Source organism: Gorilla gorilla, chromosome 22, assembly GCF_029281585.2.
Source record: "Gorilla gorilla gorilla isolate KB3781 chromosome 22, NHGRI_mGorGor1-v2.1_pri, whole genome shotgun sequence".
Taxonomy (NCBI): Eukaryota; Metazoa; Chordata; class Mammalia; order Primates; family Hominidae; genus Gorilla; species Gorilla gorilla.
In genome coordinates, this window is record NC_073246.2 from 48076955 (window position 1) to 48102577 (window position 25623).

General features: G+C 50.5%; 1 protein-coding gene and 1 long non-coding RNA gene across 2 annotated transcripts; one reads left to right on the plus strand and one right to left on the minus strand.

Annotated features, from left to right (window-relative positions):
- Positions 1 to 22586, minus strand: SPATC1L (spermatogenesis and centriole associated 1 like). Its single transcript, XM_031005080.3, has 4 exons — positions 21449 to 22586; positions 7080 to 7430; positions 759 to 910; positions 1 to 548 (listed from the first exon to the last, which is right to left on the minus strand). Exons 1-4 carry the CDS (start codon positions 21639 to 21641, stop codon positions 222 to 224), a joined length of 1023 nt encoding a protein of 340 aa, XP_030860940.2. The 5' UTR covers positions 21642 to 22586; the 3' UTR covers positions 1 to 221.
- LOC129529275 (uncharacterized) lies at positions 21804 to 22901 on the plus strand. Its single transcript, XR_008674747.2, has 3 exons — positions 21804 to 21929; positions 22080 to 22166; positions 22715 to 22901. It is a non-coding gene; the product is annotated as an uncharacterized lncRNA (long non-coding RNA).
- Positions 22902 to 25623: the final 2722 nt, after the last annotated feature.

Below are 25623 nucleotides of genomic sequence, written 5' to 3' on the forward strand. Positions count from 1 at the left end.
CAAGCAAACGGATGATTTTAATGAGGGGTGACAAGCACTCCGCAGGTGCGGGCAGCGGCGGGCTGCGGTCGGGGCCCAGCACCGGTGGGAGAGGGGCCTTCTCTGGCCTCGCGCGCGGGGGAAGCGGCCCTTTCCCCTCCGGAGGGACGCGCAGGAGGCACCGCGGCCCCGGGTTGGAACAAACGCGTTTACTGCAGGCAAGGCGGCGGGCGCGGGGCGGCTCACCAGGCGAAGAGCGGCTTGCTGTCCTCCTTGGAGAGCTCGCACAGGCAGTTGAGCAGCAGCAGCGAGTCGCCCAGGAACTTGGGGGGCACCACGTCGATGACCAGCTTGCGCAGCGCGGCCGGGCTGCTGTGCAGGGGATTGGCGCGCAGGTCGGGCCGCTGCTTCAGGATTCCGTAGGTGTTGATGAGGAACTCGCTGAACGCCGGGTGCACGTCGCGGCTGTAGCCCAGCTTCTCTAGGCGCGCGCTCAGGGCCAGGTAGCGCTGCGTCAGCTCGCGCAGCTTCTTCTCGTCCACTGAGCCGTCCAGAGACTTGATGGAGGTCTGCGGGCGCAGCGCATGGATGGGGGTGGGGGGCTCGGGGCCCTCGGACGGGGACTTCCAGGCCCAGGGCCGACCCCTGCCCCGCCCGCCTGGGTCCCCGGGGTCCCCTCCTGCGGACAGTGCCCGGCCAGGAGCCAAGATCTGGGGGCCTCACAGGGACGAACCGAGCGCCCCGCACGCTCCTGGCCGCGCCCTCCCCACGGGGCGCACCTGCTTGATCTTCTCGGGGATGTTGGCCACCGTGAAGCCGTAGAGCCGCGTCACGCCCGGGAACACGTAGGCCAGGATGCGGCGGTCCAGCTGGAAGGCGATCTCGCCCACCACGCGCGCGTCCTTCTCGGCGCCCGCGAAGCTCTGGATCTCTGGGGGAGGGAAGGCCGGGGACAAGGTCAGGGGAGCGCGAGGAACCACTGCCCTCGAGGGTGCCCTCGGCCACGTGGGGGGCGGCTCCTCCACCCCCCTCCTCCCACCTGCCGCCACCCCCCACTGTCTGGCAAATAGAATCTGAAAGAAAAGGAGCTTCTTAAAGTGCCAAAGGGCAAGACAGCCTTCCCTTCGCCCTGTCCTCGGCTCCCTTCTATCCCTTTGCGATGAGGTAAACCTTTTAATCTCGGGGGTAGGGACTGGTCCCCTGTCACGGGGGAGTCTGCCCCAGCGTCGGCCCCTGAGAGGACAGAGGAACCCGGCCCTGGAGGTGTGAGTTGGGACGGGTCCCCTCCAGTGAGGACGCCCGTGGAACAGGGCCAGTCGGCTTGGCTGGGAGGAAGGGGGAGAGTTCTTCTGTCTTGGCAACCTCTGGGCATCAAAGGCTGCTTTAATGTTTATTCAATAAAACTGCTTCATTCTTTCCTACCTCTGAGAAGAGGACCGCTGGATTGGCAGGACTTTTTTTTTTTTTTTTTTTTTTTAGACAGAGTCTCACTGTGTCATCCAGGCTGGAGTGCACTGGCGCCATCTCCACTCACCGCAACCTCCGCCTCCCCGGCTCAAGCGATTCTCCTGCCTCAGCCTCCAGAGTAGTGGGACTACAGCCGTGTGCCACCACACCCAGCTAAGTTTTTGTATTTTTTGTAGAGCTGGGGTTTCACCCTGTTGGCCAGGCTGGTCTCGAACTGCTGACCTCAGGTGATCCACCCACCTCAGCCTCCCAAAGTGCTGGGATTACAGGTGTGAGCCACCGCGCCTGGCCCAGGACATTCTATTTTAATTACTTCCTGGAAATTACTTAGGAGACTGCAATGCTCCCACAAAACCTGCTTCCGAACCCCCCTCCCCAGGACAGCCTCTGATGGTATCCGAGTCCGTAACAGCACATGACCTTGTCCATCTTTTTCCTGGAGGACGGGAAACAGTATCTCATTTGCATTTCACTAACGACTAGTGATTCGAGCATCTCTTCACGTGCTTATTGCCCATTTATATACTGTATATTCTTTGGAGAAATATCTATTCAGGTCCTGTAGTGATTTTTCACTGGACTGTTTGTCTTCTTACTGTTGAATTGTCAGAGTTCTTAAATATTCTGCATACTAGTCCCATTTCAAACGCACAATTCACAAATGTTTTCTCCCATTCTCCGGGTTGGCTTTTCATTTTTTTGATACTGTCCCTTGAAGCACAAAAGTTTGTTTTTTTGTTTTGTTTTACTTTTGATGAAGTCCAATTTGTCTGTTTCTCTCTTTTGCTCATGCTTTTGATGTGATCTCTAAGAATCCACTGCCAAATCCAAGGTCATGAAGATTTACCCCTATGTCTTTTCTACAAGTTTTCTGGCCTCAGCTCTTTGAGACCTCTTAGGTCTTTGATCCATTTTGAGTTAATTTGTGTATGTGGTGTGCAGTAAGGCCCAGCTTCATTCCTTGGCATGTGGATACCTCTTTGTTCCAGCACCACTATTCCAGAATAAATAGTATTCCGTCCCTCCTGAATTGTCTTGGCACTCTTGTTGAAAACCATCTATGTACAGGTTTATTTCTGACCTTCCCATTCCATTGCATTGATCTGCATGTCCATCGTTATGGCAGTACCACAGTCTTGTTAACCGTAAGTTTTATAGTCAATTTTGAAACTGGGAAGTATGAGTCCCTCAATGTTCTCCTTTTTCAAGATTGTTTTACTTATTCTGGTTCCTTACACTTCTGTATGAATTTCAGTTTCTGCTTGTCAATTTCTGTAAAGAAGCCACTAGGATTCTGATTGGGATTGCATGAATCTGTAGATCCAATGTAATCCATATCAAAATTATTGATTTTTGAACAATATAAAGTCTTCTAATCTGTGAACACAAGATGTTTTTCTGTTGATTTATTTATTGTTTGTTTGTTTTTTTGAAGAAAAGGTCTCGCTCTGTCACCCAAGCTGGAGTGCAGTGGCACGATCTCAGCTCACTGCAACCTCTACCTTCTGGGCTCAAGTGATCCTCCCACCTCAGCCTCCTGAATAGCTGGAACTACAGGCATGCACCACCACACCCAGCTAACTTGGGTGGTGGGGGGTTGGTAGAGATGGGGTTTCGCCCTGTTGCTGAGGCTGGTCTTGAACTCCTGGGCTCAAGAGATCTGCCCATCTCAGCCTTCCAAAATGTTGGGATTACAGGTGTGAGCCGCCATGCCTAGTCATTTATGTCTTCTTTCATTCCTTTCAATGATGTTTGTAGTTTTCAGTGTATTTCTTTCCCAATCACTTTTCAAGACTGCAGAAGAGGTATGTCAACACACTGCACAGAAGTGTGTTAGGGCCAATGAGGGGCATGGAGGAGCGGGTGTAATCTCCTCCTTCTGTATCAATGTATTTCTCTCATCAAGAATCAAACTCTTGGCCAGGTGTGGTGGCTCACGCCTGTAATCCCAGCACTTTGGGAAGCCAAGGTGGGTGGATCACAAGGTCAGGAGTTCGAGACCAGCTTGGCAAACATGGTGAAACCCCATCTCTACTAAAAATACAAAAATTAGCCAGGCATGGTGGCGGGTGCCTGTAATCCCAGCTACTGAGGAGGCTGAGGCATGAGAATGGCTTGAACCCGGGAGGTGGATGTTGCAGTGAGCTGAGATTGCACCACTGCACTCCAGCCTGGGCGACAGGGTGAGACTCCATCTCAAGAAAAAAAAAAAAAAAAAAAGAATCAAGCTCTTTCTCCCATCCCCCCACCAAGGCAAAAATGAGGTAGAAGAAACATCCTATAGACGAGAAATGATTCTAGTATAGGTTCTAGAAATGATTTCTAGTCCAACCTGGGCTCTGTAAGATCCAGCCAAAAACCTATTCTTCAAAGGAAAAAGGCCATACATTGATAAACCTCTAGCCAGACTTAGGGGAAAAAAGAAAGAAGACAAAAATTACCACTAGCAGAAATTAGAGATGCCACTACCACAGATTCTACAGACATAAAAAGGATAATAAGGAAGTATTAGGAATGACTTTATGCCAATAAATTTGACAACCTAGATGAAATTGACCAATTCCTTAAAAGACACAAACTACCAAAGTTCACTCAAGAAGAAATAGATACTCTGAATAGCCTTATATCTGATAACCTTACAGGTCACATTTGACAGTTTAAAAGTAAACAGACTTCCAAACTGGCCTGCTTGGGAAGGTCTTATGATTAACGGTCCCTGAGTAGAGAATCTTATCATGATTTCCTCAGATTGCTGATGTGCTGATTAATGGACTGAAAAGATGCTGATTTATTCCTGAATCATAAAGGTTTACTGACTGTCTTTCACAGAGATGTGTTGACCTGTATGTTGTCATCTGTAGCCAATGCTTGTAACCTCTGTATTGTACCCTCCAAAGAAAAGGACAACATGAGTATGAGGAGTCCTTTCCCTCCTCCTAGCCTCTCCTGTAGAAGTATGAGGAGTCCTTTCCCTCCTCCTAGCCTCTCCTGTAGAAGCCTTCTGACTTAGACATGAGTATGAGGAGTCCTTTCCCTCCTCCTAGCCTCTCCTATAGAAACCTTCTGACTTAGATTCCAGAACACTCTCAACTTTGTTGGTGTGTTCCTCTGGGTTGATCCTCACATTTGGCTTCCAATAAACCTTTATCGAATTATTTGTCTCAACAGCCTTAATTTCAGTTGACATTATCAATAAAATGGAATTTGTAGGGGGAAAATGTTCCTACAGAGACCATTCAAGGCTCGGGTAGTTTCAGCGCTGAATTCTACCACTTAAGGAATAAATAACACCAATTCAACACAAACTCTTCTAGATAAAGAGGAGGGAAGACCACAAAACAATGAGAAAACAAATAACAAAATGGCAGGAGTAAATCCTTATCAATAATAACTTTGAATGTAAATAGGCAGGTGCGGTAGCTCATGCCTGTAATCCCAGTACTTTGGGAGGCTGAGGTGGGCGGATCACTTGAGGTCAGGAGTTCGAGACCAGCCTGGTCAATGTGGCAAAACCCCATCTCTACTAAAAATACAAAGATTAGCTGGGCGTGGTGGCACGCACCTATAATCCCAGCTACTCGGGTGGCTGAGGCATGAGAATCACTTGAACCCAGGGGGCGGAGGTTGCAGTGAGCCGAGATTGCACCACTGCACCCCAGCCTGGGCATCAAAGTGAGACCCTGTCTCAAAAAAAAAAAAATTACAGCACAGTCAAATTGATGAATGATGGTGTGTGAGTTTGGTCAAAAACAACCAAGAAACTTTGAATGTAAATAGACTAAACTCTCCAGTCAAAAGACGGAGTGGCTGAATGGATAAAAAAAAAACAAGACCCAACCATCTGCTGCCTACAAGAAACATACGTCGCCTATAAAGACTCACATAGACTGAAAATAAAGGGATAGAAAAGAATATTCCATGCAAATGAGAACCAAAAAAGAGCAGTAGCAGCCATAGTTATATCAAAGTGGATTTCAAGACAAAAACTATAACAAGAGACAAAGAAGGTCATTATATAATGATAAAGGGGTCAATTTAGCAAGAGGATATAACAGTTATAAATATATATGCACCCAACACTGGAGCACCCAGATATGTAAAGCAAATATTACTAGAGCTAAATAGAGAGACAGACCCCAATACAATAGTAACTGGAGACTTCAATACCCATTTTCACTCTTGGACAGATCTTTAAGACAGAAAATCAAAGAAATATCAGACTTAATCTATACTATAGACCAAATGAACATAATAGATATTTACAGAACATTTCATCCAACAGGTGCAGAATACACCTGCTTCTCATTAGCACATGGATCAGTCTCAAGGATAGGCCATATGCCAGGCTGCAAAACAAGTCTTTAAAAATCAAAAAATTGAAATTATATCAAGTATCTTCTCCGACCATAATGGAATAAAATGAAATCAATAACAAAAGGAATTTTGGAGATTATACCAACACATAGAAATTAAACAGTACGCTCCTGGATAGCCAGTGCATCAATGAAGAAATTAAGAAGGAAATTTTAAAAATGTCTTGAAACAAATGATAATGGAAACACAACACACCAAAACCTAGTATGTACTAGATTCAGCAAAAGCCATACTAAGAGCTATAGCTGTAAGTGCTAAGAGTTTATAGTTATAAGTGCCTACATCAAAAAAGTAGAAAAACTTGAAATAAACAAGCTAATGATTCATCTTACAGAGCTAGAAATGCAAGAGCAAACCAAATCCAAAATTTGAAGAAAAATAATTAAGATCAGAGCAGAAATAAATGAAATTTAAATGAAGAAAAAATACAAAAGATCAATGTAACAAAAAATCGGTTATTTGAAAAGATAAATAAAATTGACAGGCCAGGCATGGTGGCTCATGCCTATAATCCCAGCACTTTGGGAGGCCGAGGCAGGCGAATTGCTTCAGCCCGGGAGTTCAAGACCAGTCTGGGTGTCGTAGCAAAATCCCATATCTACAATAACAAAAACACAAAAACCAAAAAATTAGCCAGGCCTGGTGGCATACACCTGTAGTCCCAGATACCTGGGAGGCTGAGGTGGGAGGCTGGCCTGAGCCTCAGGTGGATATCTACATGCAAACCTCACACCATATATGAAAATTAACTTGGAATTGATCAGAGACTTACATGTAAAACCCAAACTATAAAACTTCTAGAACAACACACAGGAGAGAATCTGTGTGACCTTGGGCTTGGCAAAGATTTCTTAAACTGAACATAAAAAGCATAAAACACAAAAGAAAAATCAATAAATTGGACATCATCAAATTAAACAGTTTTGCTCATCAAAAAACATTATTATGAAAATGAAAAACCATGGAGTGGGAGACCATATCTGGAAAACATACACCCAGAAAAGGACTCATATCCAGACACATGAAGAACTCTCACAACTTCCCAAGGAGAAGATAAGCAACCCATTTTATCTTTAAAGATGGACAAAAGACTAGGACAGACACAGCCCTGGACCCCCAGCCTGCCAGCCTGGCTCTCCTCCCTCCACTCTGTGTGACTGGATGGAGAAACGGCCCTGCCTGACCACCCAGTCATGCCCTCCCCACAGCTGCCAGCCTGCACTGGGGGCCCCCCCAGGTGCCCCCGCACCCGGCCATACCGTTGAGGTAGTAGCTCCTCCTGGTCCTGTCCCCGGTGGGCAGGCTGCTCTCCGAGAAACACACCTTCTTAGGCCGGACCATCTCCCTGGGCTCCAGCAGGGTCTTGTCCACCAGTGAGTCTTGCAAGGGGCTCAGGAGCGGGGACAGCTTCCTGTCGGTGCCTCGGTGGATATGCGGCTCTGGGGGACTGAGGAAGGCCTTGAAGGGTGCCTGGGAGGGGGCTGCACAGCCCGGGGAGGTGTCGTCCTCGCTGGACAGGGGGGCATGTGAGCACAGCAGGTCCTCCAGGGAGGATGTCTGCAGTTGGGAGGGCATGTCGGCAACACTCGTGAACCTTCCGAAATCTGGAACTGAGGCGGGGAGGAAAGGGGTGAGAAATCAGGCTGATGCTCCTAAAACATTCCTGAGACGTACAAAGAACATGTTAACAAACCCTATGCACCCCACCCCAAGCTTCAACACCTGCCGGGGTTTCCCTGTCTTCAGAGCATCCTCCTTCCCCTCAGGCCTCAGGTGTAAAAGGAGGAGCTGGATGTGGTGAAGTGGCCACAGGTGCCCATCCTGCCCGTGGGAGCACTGCGTCTATGGGCACAGCAAGCGGGCAGGCCTCCGTGTGCCTCCTGCCTGCCTGTGTGCCCACACACACTGGAGAATGACTTTTATATGCTTAAGTTGTACATAAATTGTACCACCCTACACATTTTATTCTGCAACTGAACTTTTTGCTGCTGCATTATCTCTTTGAGATTTATCCACCCTGAGCCATCTGGTAGCGACCTGGTTCATTTAACTGTTTCCTGGCACCTCTGTACACATGAGCACACATACAGACACACACACTGAATTTTTAACCCTTGCCCTATTGATGGACAGGGCCTGTTTCCATGTTTCCGTGCAAACACACAGCTGTAATCGGCCTCCCGGGAGGAGCCTCCTGCTCTGTGAGCATCCTCTGTGGATGGGAACGAGCCTCCTGCTGTGTGAGCATCCTCTGTGGCTGAGGAGGAGCCCCCTGCTCTGTGAGCACCCTCTGTGGATGGGAAGGATCCTCCTGCTCTGTGAGTATCCTCTGCGGATGGGGAGGAGCCTCCTGCTCTGTGAGCATCCTCTGTGGCTGAGGAGGAGCCTCCTGCTCTGTGAGCATCCTCTGTGGATGGGGAGGAGCCCCCTGCTCTGTGAGCATCCTCTGTGGCTGAGGAGGAGCCCCCTGCTCTGTGAGCATCCTCTGTGGATGGGGAGGAGCCCCCTGCTCTGTGAGTATCCTCTGTGGCTGAGGAGGAGCCTCCTGCTCTGTGAGCATCCTCTGTGTATGGGGAGGGGCCTCCTGCTCTGTGAGCATCCTCTGTGGATGGGGAGGAGCCCCCTGCTCTGTGAGCATCCTCTGTGGCTGAGGAGGAGCCCCCTGCTCTGTGAGCACCCTCTGTGGATGGGAAGGATCCTCCTGCTCTGTGAGTATCCTCTGCGGATGGGGAGGAGCCTCCTGCTCTGTGAGCATCCTCTGTGGCTGAGGAGGAGCCTCCTGCTCTGTGAGCATCCTCTGTGGATGGGGAGGAGCCCCCTGCTCTGTGAGCATCCTCTGTGGCTGAGGAGGAGCCTCCTGCTCTGTGAGCATCCTCTGTGGCTGAGGAGGAGCCTCCTGCTCTGTGAGCATCCTCTGTGGATGGGGAGGAGCCTCCTGCTCTGTGAGCATCCTCTGTGGATGGGAAGGAGCCTCCTGCTCTGTGAGCATCCTCTGTGGCTGAGGAGGAGCCCCCTGCTCTGTGAGCATCCTCTGTGGATGGGAAGGAGCCTCCTGCTCTGTGAGCATCCTCTGCGGATGGGGAGGAGCCTCCTGCTCTGTGAGCATCCTCTGTGGATGGGGAGGAGCCCCCTGCTCTGTGAGCATCCTCTGTGGATGGGGAGGAGCCCCCTGCTCTGTGAGCACCCTCTGTGGATGGGGAGGAGCCTCCTGCTCTGTGAGTATCCTCTGTGGCTGAGGAGGAGCCCCCTGCTCTGTGAGCACCCTCTGTGGATGGGAAGGAGCCTCCTGCTCTGTGAGCATCCTCTGTGGATGGGGAGGAGCCTCCCTGCTCTGTGAGCATCCTCTGTGGATGGGGAGGAGCCCCCTGCTCTGTGAGCATCCTCTGTGGATGGGAACAAGCCCCCTGCTCTGTGAGCACCCTCTGTGGATGGGAACGAGCCTCCTGCTCTGTGAGCATCCTCTGTGGCTGAGGAGGAGCCTCCTGCTCTGTGAGCATCCTCTGTGGATGGGGAGGAGCCTCCTGCTCTGTGAGCATCCTCTGTGGCTGAGGAGGAGCCCCCTGCTCTGTGAGCACCCTCTGTGGATGGGAAGGAGCCTCCTGTTCTGTGAGTATCCTCTGCGGATGGGGAGGAGCCTCCTGCTCTGTGAGCATCCTCTGTGGCTGAGGAGGAGCCTCCTGCTCTGTGAGCATCCTCTGTGGATGGGAACGAGCCTCCTGCTCTGCGAGCATCCTCTGTGGATGGGAAGGAGCCTCCTGCTCTGTGAGTATCCTCTGCGGATGGGGAGGAGCCTCCTGCTCTGTGAGCATCCTCTGCGGATGGGGAGGAGCCTCCTGCTCTGTGAGCATCCTCTGTGGATGGGAACGAGCCTCCTGCTCTGTGAGCATCCTCTGTGGATGGGGAGGAGCCTCCTGCTCTGTGAGCATCCTCTGCGGATGAGGAGGAGCCTCCTGCTCTGTGAGCATCCTCTGTGGATGGGGAGGAGCCTCCTGCTCTGTGAGTATCCTCTGCGGATGGGGAGGAGCCTCCTGCTCTGTGAGTATCCTCTGTGGCTGGGGAGGAGCCTCCTGCTCTGTGAGTATCCTCTGTGGTCCAACGCTGGGCTCGGGTGTGTGCACTTTCTTTGCTTTCTACACCAAGGGGGAGGGCCCATGCCCACCAACACCTCCTGGCCCCACACCCTCATGAGGACTGAATATTCCCCAACCAGGCTGATGAGGTCATGTGGCATTTCCCCAATCCCTGGTCAAATTTAGCTTATCTATGCCTTTATGGCTTATGTAATTCTATTCTACCTCCATGTCATGTGTATTCTCCTAGCAATAAAGCAAATACATATTAGAGAAAGTGTTTGGAGCCATATCAAAAAATTATACCTTAAAATGTGCCTACTGGAGCTTGCAGTGAGCCAAGATCGTGCCACTGCAATCCAGCCTGGGCGATAGAGCAAGAATCCATCTCAAAAAACAAAAAAAAAATGTGCCTACAAAGGAACCAACTAATCTTCCCTCTGAAATGTTTTCCAAGGAAAAAAGTTAGAAAGAAGCAAAGTCATCAGTGTGTGCCCGGCCTCCTGCCACGTGGGAGGCCTGGAGTCCTCAGGCCTCACAGACCCCCACCCCAGACACTTTTCAAATTATAAAAGAATATCATGTACAATTATGTATTAATTAAAATTTCAATAAAAGGAGATAGCCTGGAAAATTACTTTCAAGTGACTCAATAAGAAGTAGAAAACCTAAATGAACCAATACACAAAGAAGGAAAATCTAAAAGTTGTGAAATGATTATTCCCCAGAGGGCTGCAGGCCTGGATGGTCTGTGGGTGAGTGTGCCAAGTTCCCAAACAAGTCATAATCCCGACATCATACAAATGAGGCTGGAACCGTAGAACAGGTTAAAAGATGCTCAATTAGGTTTCACAATTTGTCACAACTCTGATGTCAAATTCCTACAAAGATAACCCCCAGAAAAAAAAAAAAAAGCATGGCCAGGCCAAAAATAATTGCACAAAGTCTCATCCAAACATGATCAAGAACACACAGCATGAGGCAGGAGTGTGCACAGAGCATGAGGCAGGAGTGCAGAGCATGAGGCGGGGGATGCACAGAGCGTGAGGCGGGGGATGCACAGAGTGTGAGGTGGGGGATGCAAAGAACATGAGGTGGGGGTGTGCAAAGCACGAGGTGGGGGATGCACAGAGCGTGAGGCGGGGGTTGTGCAGAGCACAAAGCGGGGAGGTGTGCAGAGCACAAGATGGGGGTGGAGAGCACGAGGCAGGGGTGTGTGCAGAGCACGAGGCAGTGGGGTGGAGAGCAAGAGGCAGGGTGTGCGGGACCCAGTGGCTGTGCAGCGTAGCAAGATACCAGATACGGTCCCTGGCAAGAAGCTGAGTTACCTCCACTGGTACAGAGATAGGCTCACAAACACCAACCAAGACAAGCCATTTCTCAAATTTTCTGTTTTCCAAAAATAAGAACGGGAAGGACTCTTCCACAGCATCCAGACTGTGCAAACCTCCCTCCTCTGGGCAGATGGGACCGTTGGTCCTTCCCACAGCTGGTCAGGAGGCCAGGATGCGGCCGAAATCCTCTCTCACCTTCCCTGGAGGAGGCCCCATGAAAGTCAAGGCCAAGGCCCGAGTTCTGAGTAATAAGGACAAAGACAGAAATAAGAAGTTCATGTGGATTGGAAGGGCGGGATGGCTGGCCAGATGCAGCCAGATGATACAGCTCCCAGGGAGGGCCTGAGATGACTGGTGAGCTTCTAACACATCTTCAGAGGGAAGGTGCTGAGGGCAGATGGAGGGAGCACACAGAAGCTGGGCTGAAGGGGAGAAAGCTGGGAACCTGCCTGGGACTACTGAGCACTGGTGCTCATTTTTGGACCCACAACAGCTCTGGGGAAATGGGGGAGTTAAACGGGCAAGGAGCAACCCACTGTTGCCATGGGCCTCTGGAACCCCAGCTGGGGGAGACCCCTCGCCCACCATGGACACTCTGGTTGGCAGGGAGAGCTGCTTAGAGAAGTGGTGGGGGCAGCAGCCAGCTGAAGCAGAACCCAGAGGGTCTGGTGCAGGAACACAAGCCAGGGATGGCCGTCCCCCAGGCTTGATTTGCTCCCGCAGGAGACTTTGGGCCTATGGGAACTGTCAGACCTGTTCTCTGCAGGGTGGTCTTACCCATCAGATGGGACCGGTCCAACCTGAGCACCCCTTCGTCTGCTGGCCTCTCCTGGGGCCCCAGCCTGGCCATGCCTGCTTGCAGGGCAGTCATGGGTGCCCTGGGGGACTTCACCATAGCTTCTGTGCCGGCAGACTGTGCCCGGCCAGTGGAGAGCTCCAGTGAGACAGCCCCGACGGCCACACACCAGCCTGCCTGCTCCCTCCTCATATTGCAGCTTCCCCTGGGCCCAGGCAACTCCCCACATCACTCTGCTGATGTCTGCACAGGTGGGTTTTGATTTCCTTCCCCCACCAGCATGCAAGAGTCCGGTGGGCCTCCCCTTTCCCTACAGACTTCCATTGCAGATGAAGCCTTGGCAGACACAGAGCCAGCAAGCCCCATACCCGCCAGAACCCTGCCCTTGACCTAACACTGAGCAGAGAACAGTGGATCCTCCCCCACCCTGAGCGATCACTCCTGCTTGCAGGGCACAGAAAAGGCACCTAGACCTGTGCCAACCAGCACCCCACCCATGCCTATAGTACCTCCAGAGTAACTGCACACAGTCTCCAACAGGAGCCCCCCATCCCCACCCCAGCTGCTTTGCCTCCACCACTGTGGTGAACCCCCACAGGAAGGCAGGCACTCTGCATCTGCCAGCCACTCTGCTGTAGCTGCAGTACCTCAGCCCCCCAGTGCAGTGGATTCCAAACCTCAAGGAGCTAGAGAACAAAGTCAGGGCCCAAAACAAGTCCCCCAGAGCTAGAGCATGCAGTCCAGGAGTTGGGAGCTGGGCACTGGCCCCTTAAATATTCCATAAATGAAGCCAGTTGGCTGAACCCACCTTATACCACAATCAAAACCTCAAGGTCATCAAACAGACCAAGCATGGTGGCTCATGTCTGTAATCCCAGCATTTTGAGAGGCTGAAGCAGGTGAATCACTTGAGGCCAGGAGTTCAAGACCAGCCTGGCCAACATGATGAAAACTCATCTCTACTAAAAAATACAAAAATTAGCCAGGCATGATGTTGGGTGCCTATAATTCCAGCTACTTGGGAGGCTGAGGCAGGAGAATCACCTGAACCCAGGAGGCAGAGGTTGCAGTGAGCCGAGATTGTGCTACTGCACTCCAGCCTGGGAGACAGAGCAAGACTCTGTCTCAAAACAAAAAAACAAAACAAACAAAAAAACCCCCACAGAATGGCAAGCTAGATAAAGAACCAAGACCCATTGGTATGCTGTCTTCAAGAGACCCATCTCACATGCAATAACACAAATAGGCTCAAAATAAAGGCATGGAGAAAAATCTACCAAGCAAATGGAAAACTACAATTGCAGGGTTGCAATCATAGTTTCTGACAAAACAGATTTTAAACCAATGAAGATCAAAAAAGACAAAGAAGAGCATTACACAATGGTGAAGGGCTCAATTTAACAAGCAGACCTAACTACACTAAATATATATGCACCCAACATAAGAGCACCAAGATTTATAAAGCAAGTTCTTAGAGACCTTCAAAGAGGCTTAGACTCCCACATAATAATAGTGAGAGACTTCAACACCATACTGACAGTATTACAGATAATTGAGACAGAAAATTAACAAAGATATTCAGGACATGAACTCAGCACCGGATCAAATGTACCTGATAGATATCTACAGAACTCTCCACCCCAAAACAATAGAATATACATTCTTCTCATTGCCACATGGCACACACTCTAAATTCAATCACATAATTGGAAGTAAAATACTCCTCAGCAAATGCAAAACAACTGGAATTATAACAAACAATCTCTCAGATGACAACGGACCCAGTTAGAAATCAAGCCTAAAAAATTCACTCAGAACCACACAATTACATGGAGATTGAATAACCCGCCCCTGAATGACTTTTGGGTAAACAGTGAAATTAAGGCAGAAATCAAGAAATTCCTTGAAGCTGAGGAGAACAAAAATACAACATACCAGAATCTCCGGAACACAGCTAGGGCAATTTATAGCATTACACAAGAGGGAAATTTATAGCATTAAATGTCCACATCAAAAAGTTGGAAAGATCTCAATCAAACAACCTAAAATCACAGCTAAAAGAACTAGAGAATTAAGAGCAAACAAATCCCAAAGCTAGCAGAAAACAAGAAATAACCAAAATCAAAGCTGAACTGAAGGAGATTGAGACACAAAATACCATTCAAAACATCAGTGAATCCAGGAGCTGGTTTTTTGAAAAAATTAATAAAATAGATATACCACTAGCTAGACTAATAAAGAAGAGAGAAGATTCAAATAAACACAATCAGAAATAAGGGATATATTACTACTGACCCCGCAAAAATACAACCAACCATCAGAAAATATTATGAAAACCTCTATACACATAAACTAGAAAATCTAGAAAAAATGGATAAGTTCCTGGACACATACACCCTCCCAAGACTGAACTAGGAATAAATGGAATCCCTGAACAGACCAATAACAAGCTCTAAAATTGAGTCAGTAATAAATAGCCTACCAACCAAAAAAAGCCAGGACCAGATGGATTCACAGCTGAATTGTACCAGATGTACAAAGAAGAGCTGGTACCATTCCTGGTGAAACTATTCCAAAAATTGAGGAGGAGAATCTCCTCCCTAACTCATTCTATGAGGCCAGCATCATCCTGATAACAAAACCCGGCAGAGATGCAACAAAAAAAGATAACTTCAGGCCAATATCTTTGATGAACATTGACGCAAAAATCCTCAACAAAATTCTGGCAAACCAAATCCAGCAGCACATCAAAAAGCTTATCCACCACAATCAAATAGGTTTTATCCCTGGGATGCAAGGTAGGTTCAACATAAATCAATAAATGCGATTCATTACATAAACAGAACTAAAGACAAAAACCATATGATTATTTTAATAGATGCAAAAAAAGCTTTCAACAAAATTCAACACCCCTTCATGTTAAAAATGCTCAATAAACTAGGTATTGAAGGAACATACCTCAAAATAGTAAGAGCTATGTATGACAAACTCACAACCAACATCAAAACTCAACCCTTCAAAACTTGGCACAAGAAAAGAATGCCCTCTCTCACCACTCCTATTCAACATAGTATTGGAAGTCTTGATCAGAGCAATCAGGCAAAAGAAAGAAATAAAGCCCATCCAAATAGAAAGAGAGGAAATCAAACTATCCCTGTTTGCAGATGACATGATCTTATATCTAGAAAATCCCATAGTCTCAACCTAGATTCTTAAGCTGATAAACAACTTCAGCAAAGTCTCAGGATACAAAATCAATGTGCAAAAAACACTAACATTCCTATATACCAACAACAATCAAGCCAAGAGACAAATCAAATGGAATGAACTCCCATGCACAACTGCCACAAAAAGAATAAAATGCCTAGGAATACAGCTAACTAGGGAGGTGGAGGATGTCTACAAGGAGAACTACAAAACACTGCTCAAAGAAATCAGAGATTACACAAATGGAAAAACATTCCATGTTCATGCATAGGAAGAATCAATATCATAAAAATGGTCATACTGACCAAAGTAATTTTATAGAGTCAATGCTGTTCTTATTAAAATACCATTGAGATTAATCACAGAACTAGGAAAAAAACTGTTTAAAAATTCATATGGAATGAAAAAAGAGCCCGAATAGCCAAGGCAATCCTAAGCAAAAATAACAAAGCTGGAGGCATCACACTACCCAACTTCAAACTATACTACAGAGCTACAATAACCAAAACAGCATGGTACATAGATCAATAGAACAGAACAGAGAACCCAGAAATAAGTTTGCACACCTATAACCATCTGATCTTCAACAAATCTGACAAAAACAAGCAATGAGGAAAGGACTCCCTATTCAATAAATGGTGCTGGGATAACTGGCTAGCCATATGCAGAAGACTGAAATTGGACCCTTTCCTTACACCATATACAAAAATCAACTCAATATGGATTATAGACTTAGATGTAAAACTCAAAACTATAAAAACCCTGGAAGACAACCTAGGCAATACCATTCAGAACACAGGGATGGGCAAAGATTTCACGACAAAGATGCTAAAAGCAATTGCAACAAAAGCAAAAATTGACTAATGGCATCTAATTAAAGAGCTTCTGCACGGCAAAATAAACTATCAACAGAGTAAACAGCAAACCTACAGAATGGGAGAACATTTTTACAAACTAATGCATCTGACAAAGGTCTAATATTCAGCATCTATAAGGAACTTAAAGAAATCTACAAGAAAAAAACAAACAACCCCATTAAAAAGTGGGCAAAGGACATGAACACTTTTCTAAAGACATACATACAGCCAACGAGCATATGAAAAAAGGCTCAACATCACTGCTTATTAAAGAAATGTAAATAAAAACCACAATGAGACACCATCTCACACCAGTCAGAATGGCTATAATTAAAAAGTCAAAAAACAACAGATGCTGGCAACGTTGCAGAGAAAAAGAACGCCTATACACTGTTAGTGGGAGTATAAATTAGTTCAGCCATTGTGGAAGACAGTGTGGCGATTCCTCGAAGACCTAAAAACAGAAATACCATTCAACCCAGCAATTCCATTACTGGTTGGGTTCCATTAATGGTACCCAAAGGAATATAAATCATTTTATTATAGAGACACATGCACGCATATGTTCACTGCAGACTATTCACAATAGCAAAGACATGGAATCAACTTAAATGCCCATCAGTGGTAGATTGGATAAAGAAAATGTGGTACATAGACACCATGGAATATTATGCAGCCATAAAAAAGAATGAGATCAGCCAGGAGCAGTGGCTCATGCCTGTAATCCCAGTACTTTGGGAGGCCAAGGCAGGTGGATTACCTGAGGTCAGGAGTTCGAGACCAGCCTGACCAACATGGTGAAAACCATCTCTACTAAAAATACAAAATTAGCTGGGCATGGTGGTGCATGCCTGTAATCCCAGCTACTTGGGAGGCTGAGGCAGGAGAATTGCTTGAAATCGGGAAGCAGAGGTTGCAGCGAGCCGAGATCGTGCCATTGCACTCCAGCCTGGGCAACAAGAGTGAAACTCCATCTCAAAAAAAAAAAAAAAAAAAACAGAATGAGATCATATCCTTTGCATGAACATGGATGGAGCTGGAGGCTATTATCCTCAGCAAACTAATGCAGGAACAGAAAACCAAATGCCACATGCTCTTACTTATAAGTGGGAGCTAAACAATGAGAACATGTGGACACATAGAGGGGAACAACAGACACTGAGGCCTACCAGATGGTGAAGGGTGAGAGAAGGGAGAGGATCAGGAATAATAACTAATGTACTAGGCTAATACTTGAGTGACAAAATAATCTGTACAACAAACTCCCATGACACAAGTTCACCTATGTAATAAACCTGCACTTGTACCCCTGAACTTAAAAGTTTTTTAAAAAAGAAATACATGGCCAGGTGTGGTGGTTCATGCCTGTAATCCCAGCACTTTGGGAGGCCGAGGTGGGTGGATCACCTGAGGTCAGGAGTTCAAGATCAGCCTGGCCAACATGGCAAAACCCCATCTCTACTAAAAATACAAAAAGTAGCCGGGCATGGTGGTGTGTGCCTTTAATTCCAGCTACTGGGGAGGGCAAGGCAGGAGAATCGCTTGAACCCAGGAGGCAGAGGTTGCAGTGAACCAAGATGACACCACTGCACTCCGGCCTGGGCAACAGAGCCAGACTGTGTCTCAAAAACAAACAAACAAAAAACCATTTACTCCTGCCTTCTGAATCAATGATTCTATTTTTTAAAAATAAATCGAGCTGGACAGTGGCTCAAGCCTGTAATCCCAATGGTTTGGGAGGCCAAGGTGGGAGAATCGCTTGAGCCCAGGAGTTTGGGACTGGCCTGGGCAACATAGGGAGACCCTGTCTCTACCAAAAAAAAAAAAAAATTTAATTAGCCGCTCATGGTGGCAAGCACTGTAGTCCCAGCTACTCAGGAGGCTGAGGTAGGAGGATTGCTTGAGCCCCAGAGGTTGAGGCTGCAGTGAGCCATGATCATGCCACTGCACTCCAGCCTGGGGAACATAGACCCTGTCTGAAAAAGAAAAAAACATAACGGGCCAGGCATGGTGGCTCACACCTGTAATCTCAGCATTTTAGGAGGTTGAGACAGAAGGATCCCTTAAGCCCAGGAGTTCAAGACCAGCAACATAGAAGATCCCATCTCCATAAAAGTAAAAAAAATCACACACACACCAAAAAAAGAAATCCAATGGAAATAACCTTAAATATAAAAATTCTTAAAACCTTTTTTGTGGTGTTATTTACCTCAAGGGGAAGAAAAACTTTAATTTCAGACTGAGGGAGAATTCGTTACATTGTGGTTCATCCGAATCGGCAATATTGCGGGGCCATTTTAAAGTACATCTAACAACACAGGGACAATCTTCTATCTCGTCAGACGGAAGGAGTGACCAGGAGTTGCACACAGAGAATCCTCACCACTGTTGGAAATCATCTGACAATCCACCACCAACAACTAGGGAGCGAGTGGGCAATCTGGGGGGGCCTGGCTGTCCTCCAGGGGACACCTCTCCAGTGGAGACATGGCGAGTGGCATCGTGGCCGTGCTGGAGGGACCAGGACGATCCCGAGGGAGACGAGATGGGGCAGCTGGGAGGGGAGGCAGAGGACTGCTGCTCCCACTGGCCCTTCGCGTCACTCACTTGTAAACCTGGGTGAGAAGACATGGAGACCTTGCTCCCCAGCTGACGGGGACAGATGAGCCCTCCTGTGACGTGGGAATGATGCCGGCGCAGTGCCCTCCTCCTCCATCAGTGGGGTGTAGGGACCTTTCGGAGAGCGTTTGACAGTGTCTATTTCAACATTTCAAATGCACACAGCCTTTGACCCGACGACCCACGTGTGGGATCCCCTACACAAAGCCACAGGGTGCCTGCACAGGCCACCCACGGCAGCGGCGTCCACGGTCACAGAGAACTGGGAACAGTGCTGCCTGCCTGGGGCCCCCACAGAAGGAGCCCAGTGTTCAAGTGTGCCGGGGAGAGCTGCAGATAAGGACTGGTGGGGAATGCCGTGAAATGGATCGTTAAGGGGGAAAAGTCAAGTTGCAGAACAGCACAATCCCGTGTAGGTGGACCAAAAAGATACACAGACAGACACACAGATCTCCACCAAAGTTCCAGAGAAAACCCAAGAGAACATTGATTGTGGCTGCCTTTGGGGAGGGGGCCGGAGGCGTGGCCTGAGGCTTAAACGTTGCAGCCTCCATGGCGTTTATTAAGTTTACCATGAGCACGTGTTGTTGAACCCGTAAGAAAAGCAGGTTTTTACTCATCCTGTTTTGAACACAGATGCTAAGGAAGTCTTGGCAACATGCAAACATTGCTGGTGGTGGTTCCTTTGTTTATAAACTTCTTTTTTGCAGAAGCTCAGTGCTGGTCTTCCCAACCCCAGTTCTGCTGAGGGCTGGTCCTGAATGCAGCGTCCCACAGCCCCAGGTACATTCCCAAGCACATGCTGAGGCCCAGAGCATTAAGGGTGCACCACACGCTGCCACTCAAGTGGCAGAGTTTAGAGGGTGGTCTTGTCCAGGCCCCTCCCCACTGCCAGCCCGGGCCACACTGAGCCTGCCCCACACAATGTGGCGGGGGCTCCAAGGCCCTCTGTGGAAGGCCTGCTGGCCTCAGGTTGAGGCTCCTCCCAAGACCTGTGCCCAGCAAGACCTGGGTTTGCCAAGGTGACCCAAGGGCAGGGGCAGCAGCCGTGGTCATGGAGACCCCGCCCTGACTCAGCCCCTGACAAGGGTCCCTCTGGGGACTGCACAGCCTGGGCAAGGGTCGAGGGTCTGCCCCTCTCCTGCCAGGGGAGGCACCAGCACTCTGTCCAGCCCTGAGGTCCGGCCCAGGGTGATTCCTTCTTGAGGAGGAGGACAGCAATGCAGCCCGGGGCACACAGGCTGCGGCGGTCCACACGCACCAAACAGATTAAGGGCCCTTTTGCAGCCACAGTGTCCGGGCCTCACCAGTGCTGTGAACGGGACCCCGCACGTGGCCCAGCACCGTAAGCGCAGGTCTGCCCAGCAAACGCCCCGTGGTGAGCGTGGGGCTCAGTGGCCGCTGATGGAGACGCAGAACCTGGGGCCTCGCACAGCATGGCCCCCAGGCGCCAGGTTCCCCAGCCACACTGTCCCCGCACATCCTGGCGAGGTGCTCTCCTTCCAGCTCCCCGCGAGGAGCCCCTGCCTGTCACCAGAGACCAAAGGTGTGGGGACGCTACCATGGATTCCCCTCTTTGCTTCCAGACACGCTCACTCTCAGGCTTGTCCATGGAGCTCCGAGCAGGGCCTGGGGCCTGGCTGCGGAGAGTGCCTCCTGCACACTGCGCCTGCTCAGAGTGCACATCTGAGGGTGGTGGCCAGCGTTTGAGAAGGACTCAGGAAGCAACCACCCCCACCGCCCCCTGGCACAGGTGCTGGAGCGGCCCCTTGGTGAGAGGCAGAGCTGGCCTCCCGGGCATGGCTCGTGCTCGCAGACAGCAGTGTTCACGGGCACTGGCGAGGCTGCCTGCTCTATCGTCCAGGACCAGGCAGGCTGACCACGTCCTTTCCGGGCCCGGCTGGGTGGGAAGCCGAGGCTGGCCGTGGGAATCCCAGGCAGTGCTGGGTCAGGGACTCTGTCCTCTGCCCACCATCCCAACGAAAAGTCAAGGGTACACCTGTCAGCCCCACCCCAAATCACATGCAGGAACGGGGAATGTTTTTCCCAAAACTTTTAGAATAAAGCCTACTACTTTGCAGAAAGTGACCAAACCCTATATATATACTTTTTTCAGTAAAAAGCCACAGAAGGTCGGAGTCAATGCTATGTGGTGAGTGGATCATGGCTCCACACTCCCAGCCCCGCAGGGACAGGCGCCCACTTGTCCCTACCCGCTCCCCTGGCCGGTGGCTCTGAGGCCTCCCCAGGGTGGGACCTTCCCACCACGGGGCTGGCCTGGCTCTGGCCGGGGACATGAGTGGATGGGACACAGCACTCATGGGACTCGTGTGGCTGGTCCGACACCCCCCTCACCCCTGACCCAGGAGGAGAAGAGACACACGCAGCAGAGCAAACTGCCAGCCAGGACCAGCCTGGAAGAGCTGCCTGGGGCCCTGGAGGCCCACAAGCCTGCGCACCACCTGCTCTACCCCTATGGGGACACTTCCATGACTGCAGCTGACCAGTCCACCTGCCAGCGGTTGACCACTCCCACTTCGCCAGTGACCGAAGGGGAGGGGAGGGGCCTCACCTGAGGGCAGCAGCAGAACCCACCACCTGGTCTTGCTTTACTCAGACCTGAGGGTGTGAAAGGTGCCCGTGACCTCCCGCATCACGGAGCTGGCCGCCACCCTCGACTCCCGGGGAGCAGGCATCCCGCGACCCCCTCATCTACCAGGCCATCTGAGCTGGGCGGCGCCTCACCTCCGCTCCCGGGGGAGCCGGCCTCAGGGTAGGCATGCACCCTGGGTGGGAGCAAGTCGTGGCCGCTGCCCTCCTGGCAGCTCTGGCTGAGCAGCCGCCGCAGCATCTGATTCTCCTTCAGGAGGCGCACCTGCTTCTTCAGGTCCGCGTTCTCGCTCAGGAGCCGGCTCATCAGCTCGCCGCCCTCAGCCATGGCGGGTGCGTCCCTCCTTGTCCCTCACGGCTCCTGCAGCCCCATGGAGGTGGGAGCCCAGAGTCCGCAGGCACCACAGAAACAGCCCAGGCACGGAGTTCCGTAGCCACCGCTGCCTTCCACGCCTTGTGATGTCACTGCCCTAGTGATGAGGTGCCCAGCACCCCTGCCTGCCCCCACGATGGCTCATGGCCCCGTTGAGGCAGTGAAGCTGGAGGCCCGTGGCGTGCACAGGCAGCCACTCCCACACTATGACCGGGGCCCAAGAATGCCAAGGACATTAGGCAGGTATGGGAGGTGGGGACTGTACTCCAAGGGGGGCGTCCAAGCCACTCCCCATTGAGCGGCCCAGCCAGGGTGTCCACCCTGTGTGGTGTCCTCAAGCTGGGTGGGGACGCTGCCTTCACCCGAGTAACACGTGGGCTGCACTTCCCATAGGATCTGCCCAGGACACAGGGTTCCCAGTGCAGCTTCCTGTGGACCCTGGCACCCGGGGCAGCAACTGATGTGCAGGTGTTCATCAGGGTCCGTCCTTGGCACCCACACTTGAGGAGGGAGGGACTGGCAAGGGCAGTGGGAGGAGACCAGCATGTGGGGGAGACCAGCCTGGTGGGGAGACCAGCTTGTTGGGGAGACCAGTCTGCGGGGGAGACCAGCCTGGTGGGGAGACCAGCCTGTGGGGGAGACCAGCCTGGGGGAGGAGACCAGCCTGGGGGAGGAGACCAGCCTGCGGGGGAGGAGACCAGCCTGCGGGGGAGACCAGCCTGCGGGGGAGGAGACCAGCCTGGGGGAGGAGACCAGCCCGGTGGGGAGACCAGCCTGGGGGAGGAGACCAGCCTTGTAGGTGAGACCAGCCTGGGGGAGGAGACCAGTCTGGGGGGGAGACCAGCCTAGGGTGGGGAGACCAGCCTTGGGGGGAGACCAGCCTAGGGTGGGGAGACAAGCCTGAGGCAGCCCCACGATGGCCCCCACATGCTTTGGAGCGCTGGGTGGCCCTGAGGGCTGGGCTGGAGGCCACCTGCTGACCTCACTTCCTGATGAGAAGGGTCCAGCAGTGCATGTCCACCCCTCAGACCACGAGCGCCCGTGTCTAAGACACCAATTGTTCCTGACTGCACTGCTCCTGCCTGCACGTAACTGAGGACGCCCCCAACCCATGGCCATGGCCCCTCGGGCCGTCACACAGGGCTGCGGCTCACGGGGTCCTGCTAGAGCAGGCGTCTGTCCTCAGTCAGTGCGACCGTCTTGAAACCCACCCTGACTCCCTGCTTCAATTACTTGGGAAAGTAAATCACCTCAGTGTTGTTTCTTGGCTCTGAGGGTCTTGTTTTATCAGCAGCCGGGATGCAACAGATGGGTCATCTCATCCTCATGGGAAGGGACGTAGGGCAGAAAACACAACCCAGTGGGCTGGCCACACCTCCAGCCCTGTGATGGGCACTCAGGACCACCAACAACCCAGTGGGCCGGCCACACCTCCAGCCCTGTGACGGGCACCCACCACCACCAACCCAGTGGGCCGGCCACACATCCAGCCCTGTGACGGGCACCCACCACCACCATCCCAGTGGGCCGGCCACACCTCCAGCCCTGTGACGGGCACTCAGGACCAAGGGCACTCAGGCGCAGATGCCCCCGGGAGAACACCACCTTCATTCAGCCCGGGCGGCCAGATTAGGGGAAGGTTGCTTCTAGGAGAGAAAGTCTCGAGTCAGGCTTTGTGGAGAAAGGAGGTTTCTACACCCCGAGCGTTCCTGACACAACCCAACCAGCCTGGTGCTGCACCACAGGGCTCACACCTCAGATCAAGACAACGGGGGCCCAGCCACAGCCCACTGACGAGGGCATGCAGGGTGTCCAGGATGCAGGGCAGAGAGAGAATCGAGGGGTGAGTCACGGATGCCCCCCCCGCTCTGAGCCCGACGGGGCCCTGAATGGCTTTTCCTGCCCTGGCTCCTCCCATCATATTTTAAATGCCGTCTTCCTCCCGCTCCAAGGAAACCTTCTCTTGACGTCAGGTACTCTCCAGCCACGGACCTATCAACATTCTGACAGTTTTCTGGTCTTGACACATTATCCTTTTAATATAGCGCTGGATTCAATTTATTAATATCTTAAGTATTTTTATGCTCACAGGGGAAATCGATCTGAATCTCCTTTTCTTGTGATGTCTTGGTCTGGCTTTGGAACACTGGCCTTTTAAAATGAGCCGCAGAGATCCCGCGCCATTTTCTGGGTGTTCCTTCTTACGTCGGATAGAATTCATCTGTGAAGCTATCTAGAACTAGATTTCTTCTGGAAAAGTTTTAAATTTCTAAATCAATTTCTTAAATAGATACAACGCTACTTATATTTTATATTTTTCCCTCATGTGTGTTTTGCTGACAATTGTGGCTGTCAGGTAGTTTGTTGATAATAGGGGAGGCTGTGCATTTGTTGGGGCAGAGAGTGGGGAAATCTCTGTATCTTCCTCTCAGTTTTGCTAAGAACCTAAAACTCCTCTTAAAAAAGTCTTGAAAAAGACAAAAGCACGAAGGAAACCAGAGAATATTTCAAGTTGAATGAGAATAAAAACATGACATTAGAATTTGTGGGGTGTAGTTAAAGCTTGATGCCCGTGCTCCACAACCACAGGAAATGGACAAACCCTACCAAAGTTATCAAAAGAGAAGGACACCCCATCTGTACAAAACAGTCAGAAGATTAGGCAGGTGTGGTGGTGCGTGCCCGTTGTCCCAGCTACTCGGAACACTGAGGTGAGAGGATTGCTTGAGCCTGGGAGGTCGAGGCTACAGTGAACTGTGGTTGCGCGGCTGTGCTCTAACTTGCGTGACAAAGTGAGACCTTGTCTCAATAAAATACTTTAATTAATGAAACTGAAACTTTCTGCTCTGCAAAGAATGTCAAGAAAATGAAAAGACAAGTCAGAGACTGGGAGAATATATTTGAAACGTCCTGCAGCAAAGTGGCACTTTTTTGAGACAAGGTCTTGCTCTATTGCCCAGGCTGAAGGGCAAGTGGCCTGATCACGGCTCACTGCAGCCTCAAATGCCTGGGCTCAAGAGATCCTCCTGCCTCAGCCTCCCAAGCAGCTGGGATTACAGGCGCGCACACCAACACTCAGTCCCAGAGTGGCCCATTTGTTACAGCTGATGAATCTACATGGACACATCATCACCACGCAAAGCCCACAGTTTACAATGGGGCTCACTCTTGATGCTGCACATTCTCTGGCTTTGGACAAATGTATAATGACCTGTATCCACCATCACAGTGTCAGGCCAGAGCAGTTTCGCAGCGCCTATAGTCCCAGCTACTCAGGAGGCTGAGGCAGGAGAATGGCGTGAACCCGGGAGGCACAGCTTGCAGTGAGCTGAGATTGTGCCACTGCACTCCAGCCTGGGAGACAGAGACTCCGTCTCAAAAAACCCAGGAGGCGAAGCTTGCAGTGAGCCAAGATAGCGCCACTGCACTCCGGCCTGGGCTAAAGAGCGAGACTCTGTATCAAACAAAAAAAAAAAAAAAAAAAGGCTGAAGACCTCAACAGACACCGCACCAAAGAAGATACACAGTTGTTAAATAAGCATATGAAAAGATGTTCCACATCATATGTCATCAGGGGAATGCAGATTAAAACTACCAATATACCATTTAGAGTGGCCAAAATCCAGAACACTGCCACCACCAAATGCTGCTGAGGACGTGGAGTAACAGGAACTCATTGTTGGTGGGAATGCAAATTGGCGCAGCCACTTTGTTTGTTTGTTTGATTTCTTTTTTGTCTTTTTTGAGACGAAGTCTCACTCTGTCTTCCAGGCTGGAGTGCAGTGGCACAATCTCAGCTCACTGCAAGCTGTGCCTCCCGGGTTCACGCCATTCTTCTACCTCAGCCTCCCGAGTAGCTGGGACTACAGGCGCCTGCCACCGTGCCCGGCTAATTTTTTGTATTTTTAGTAGAGACGGGGTTTCACCGTGTTAGCCA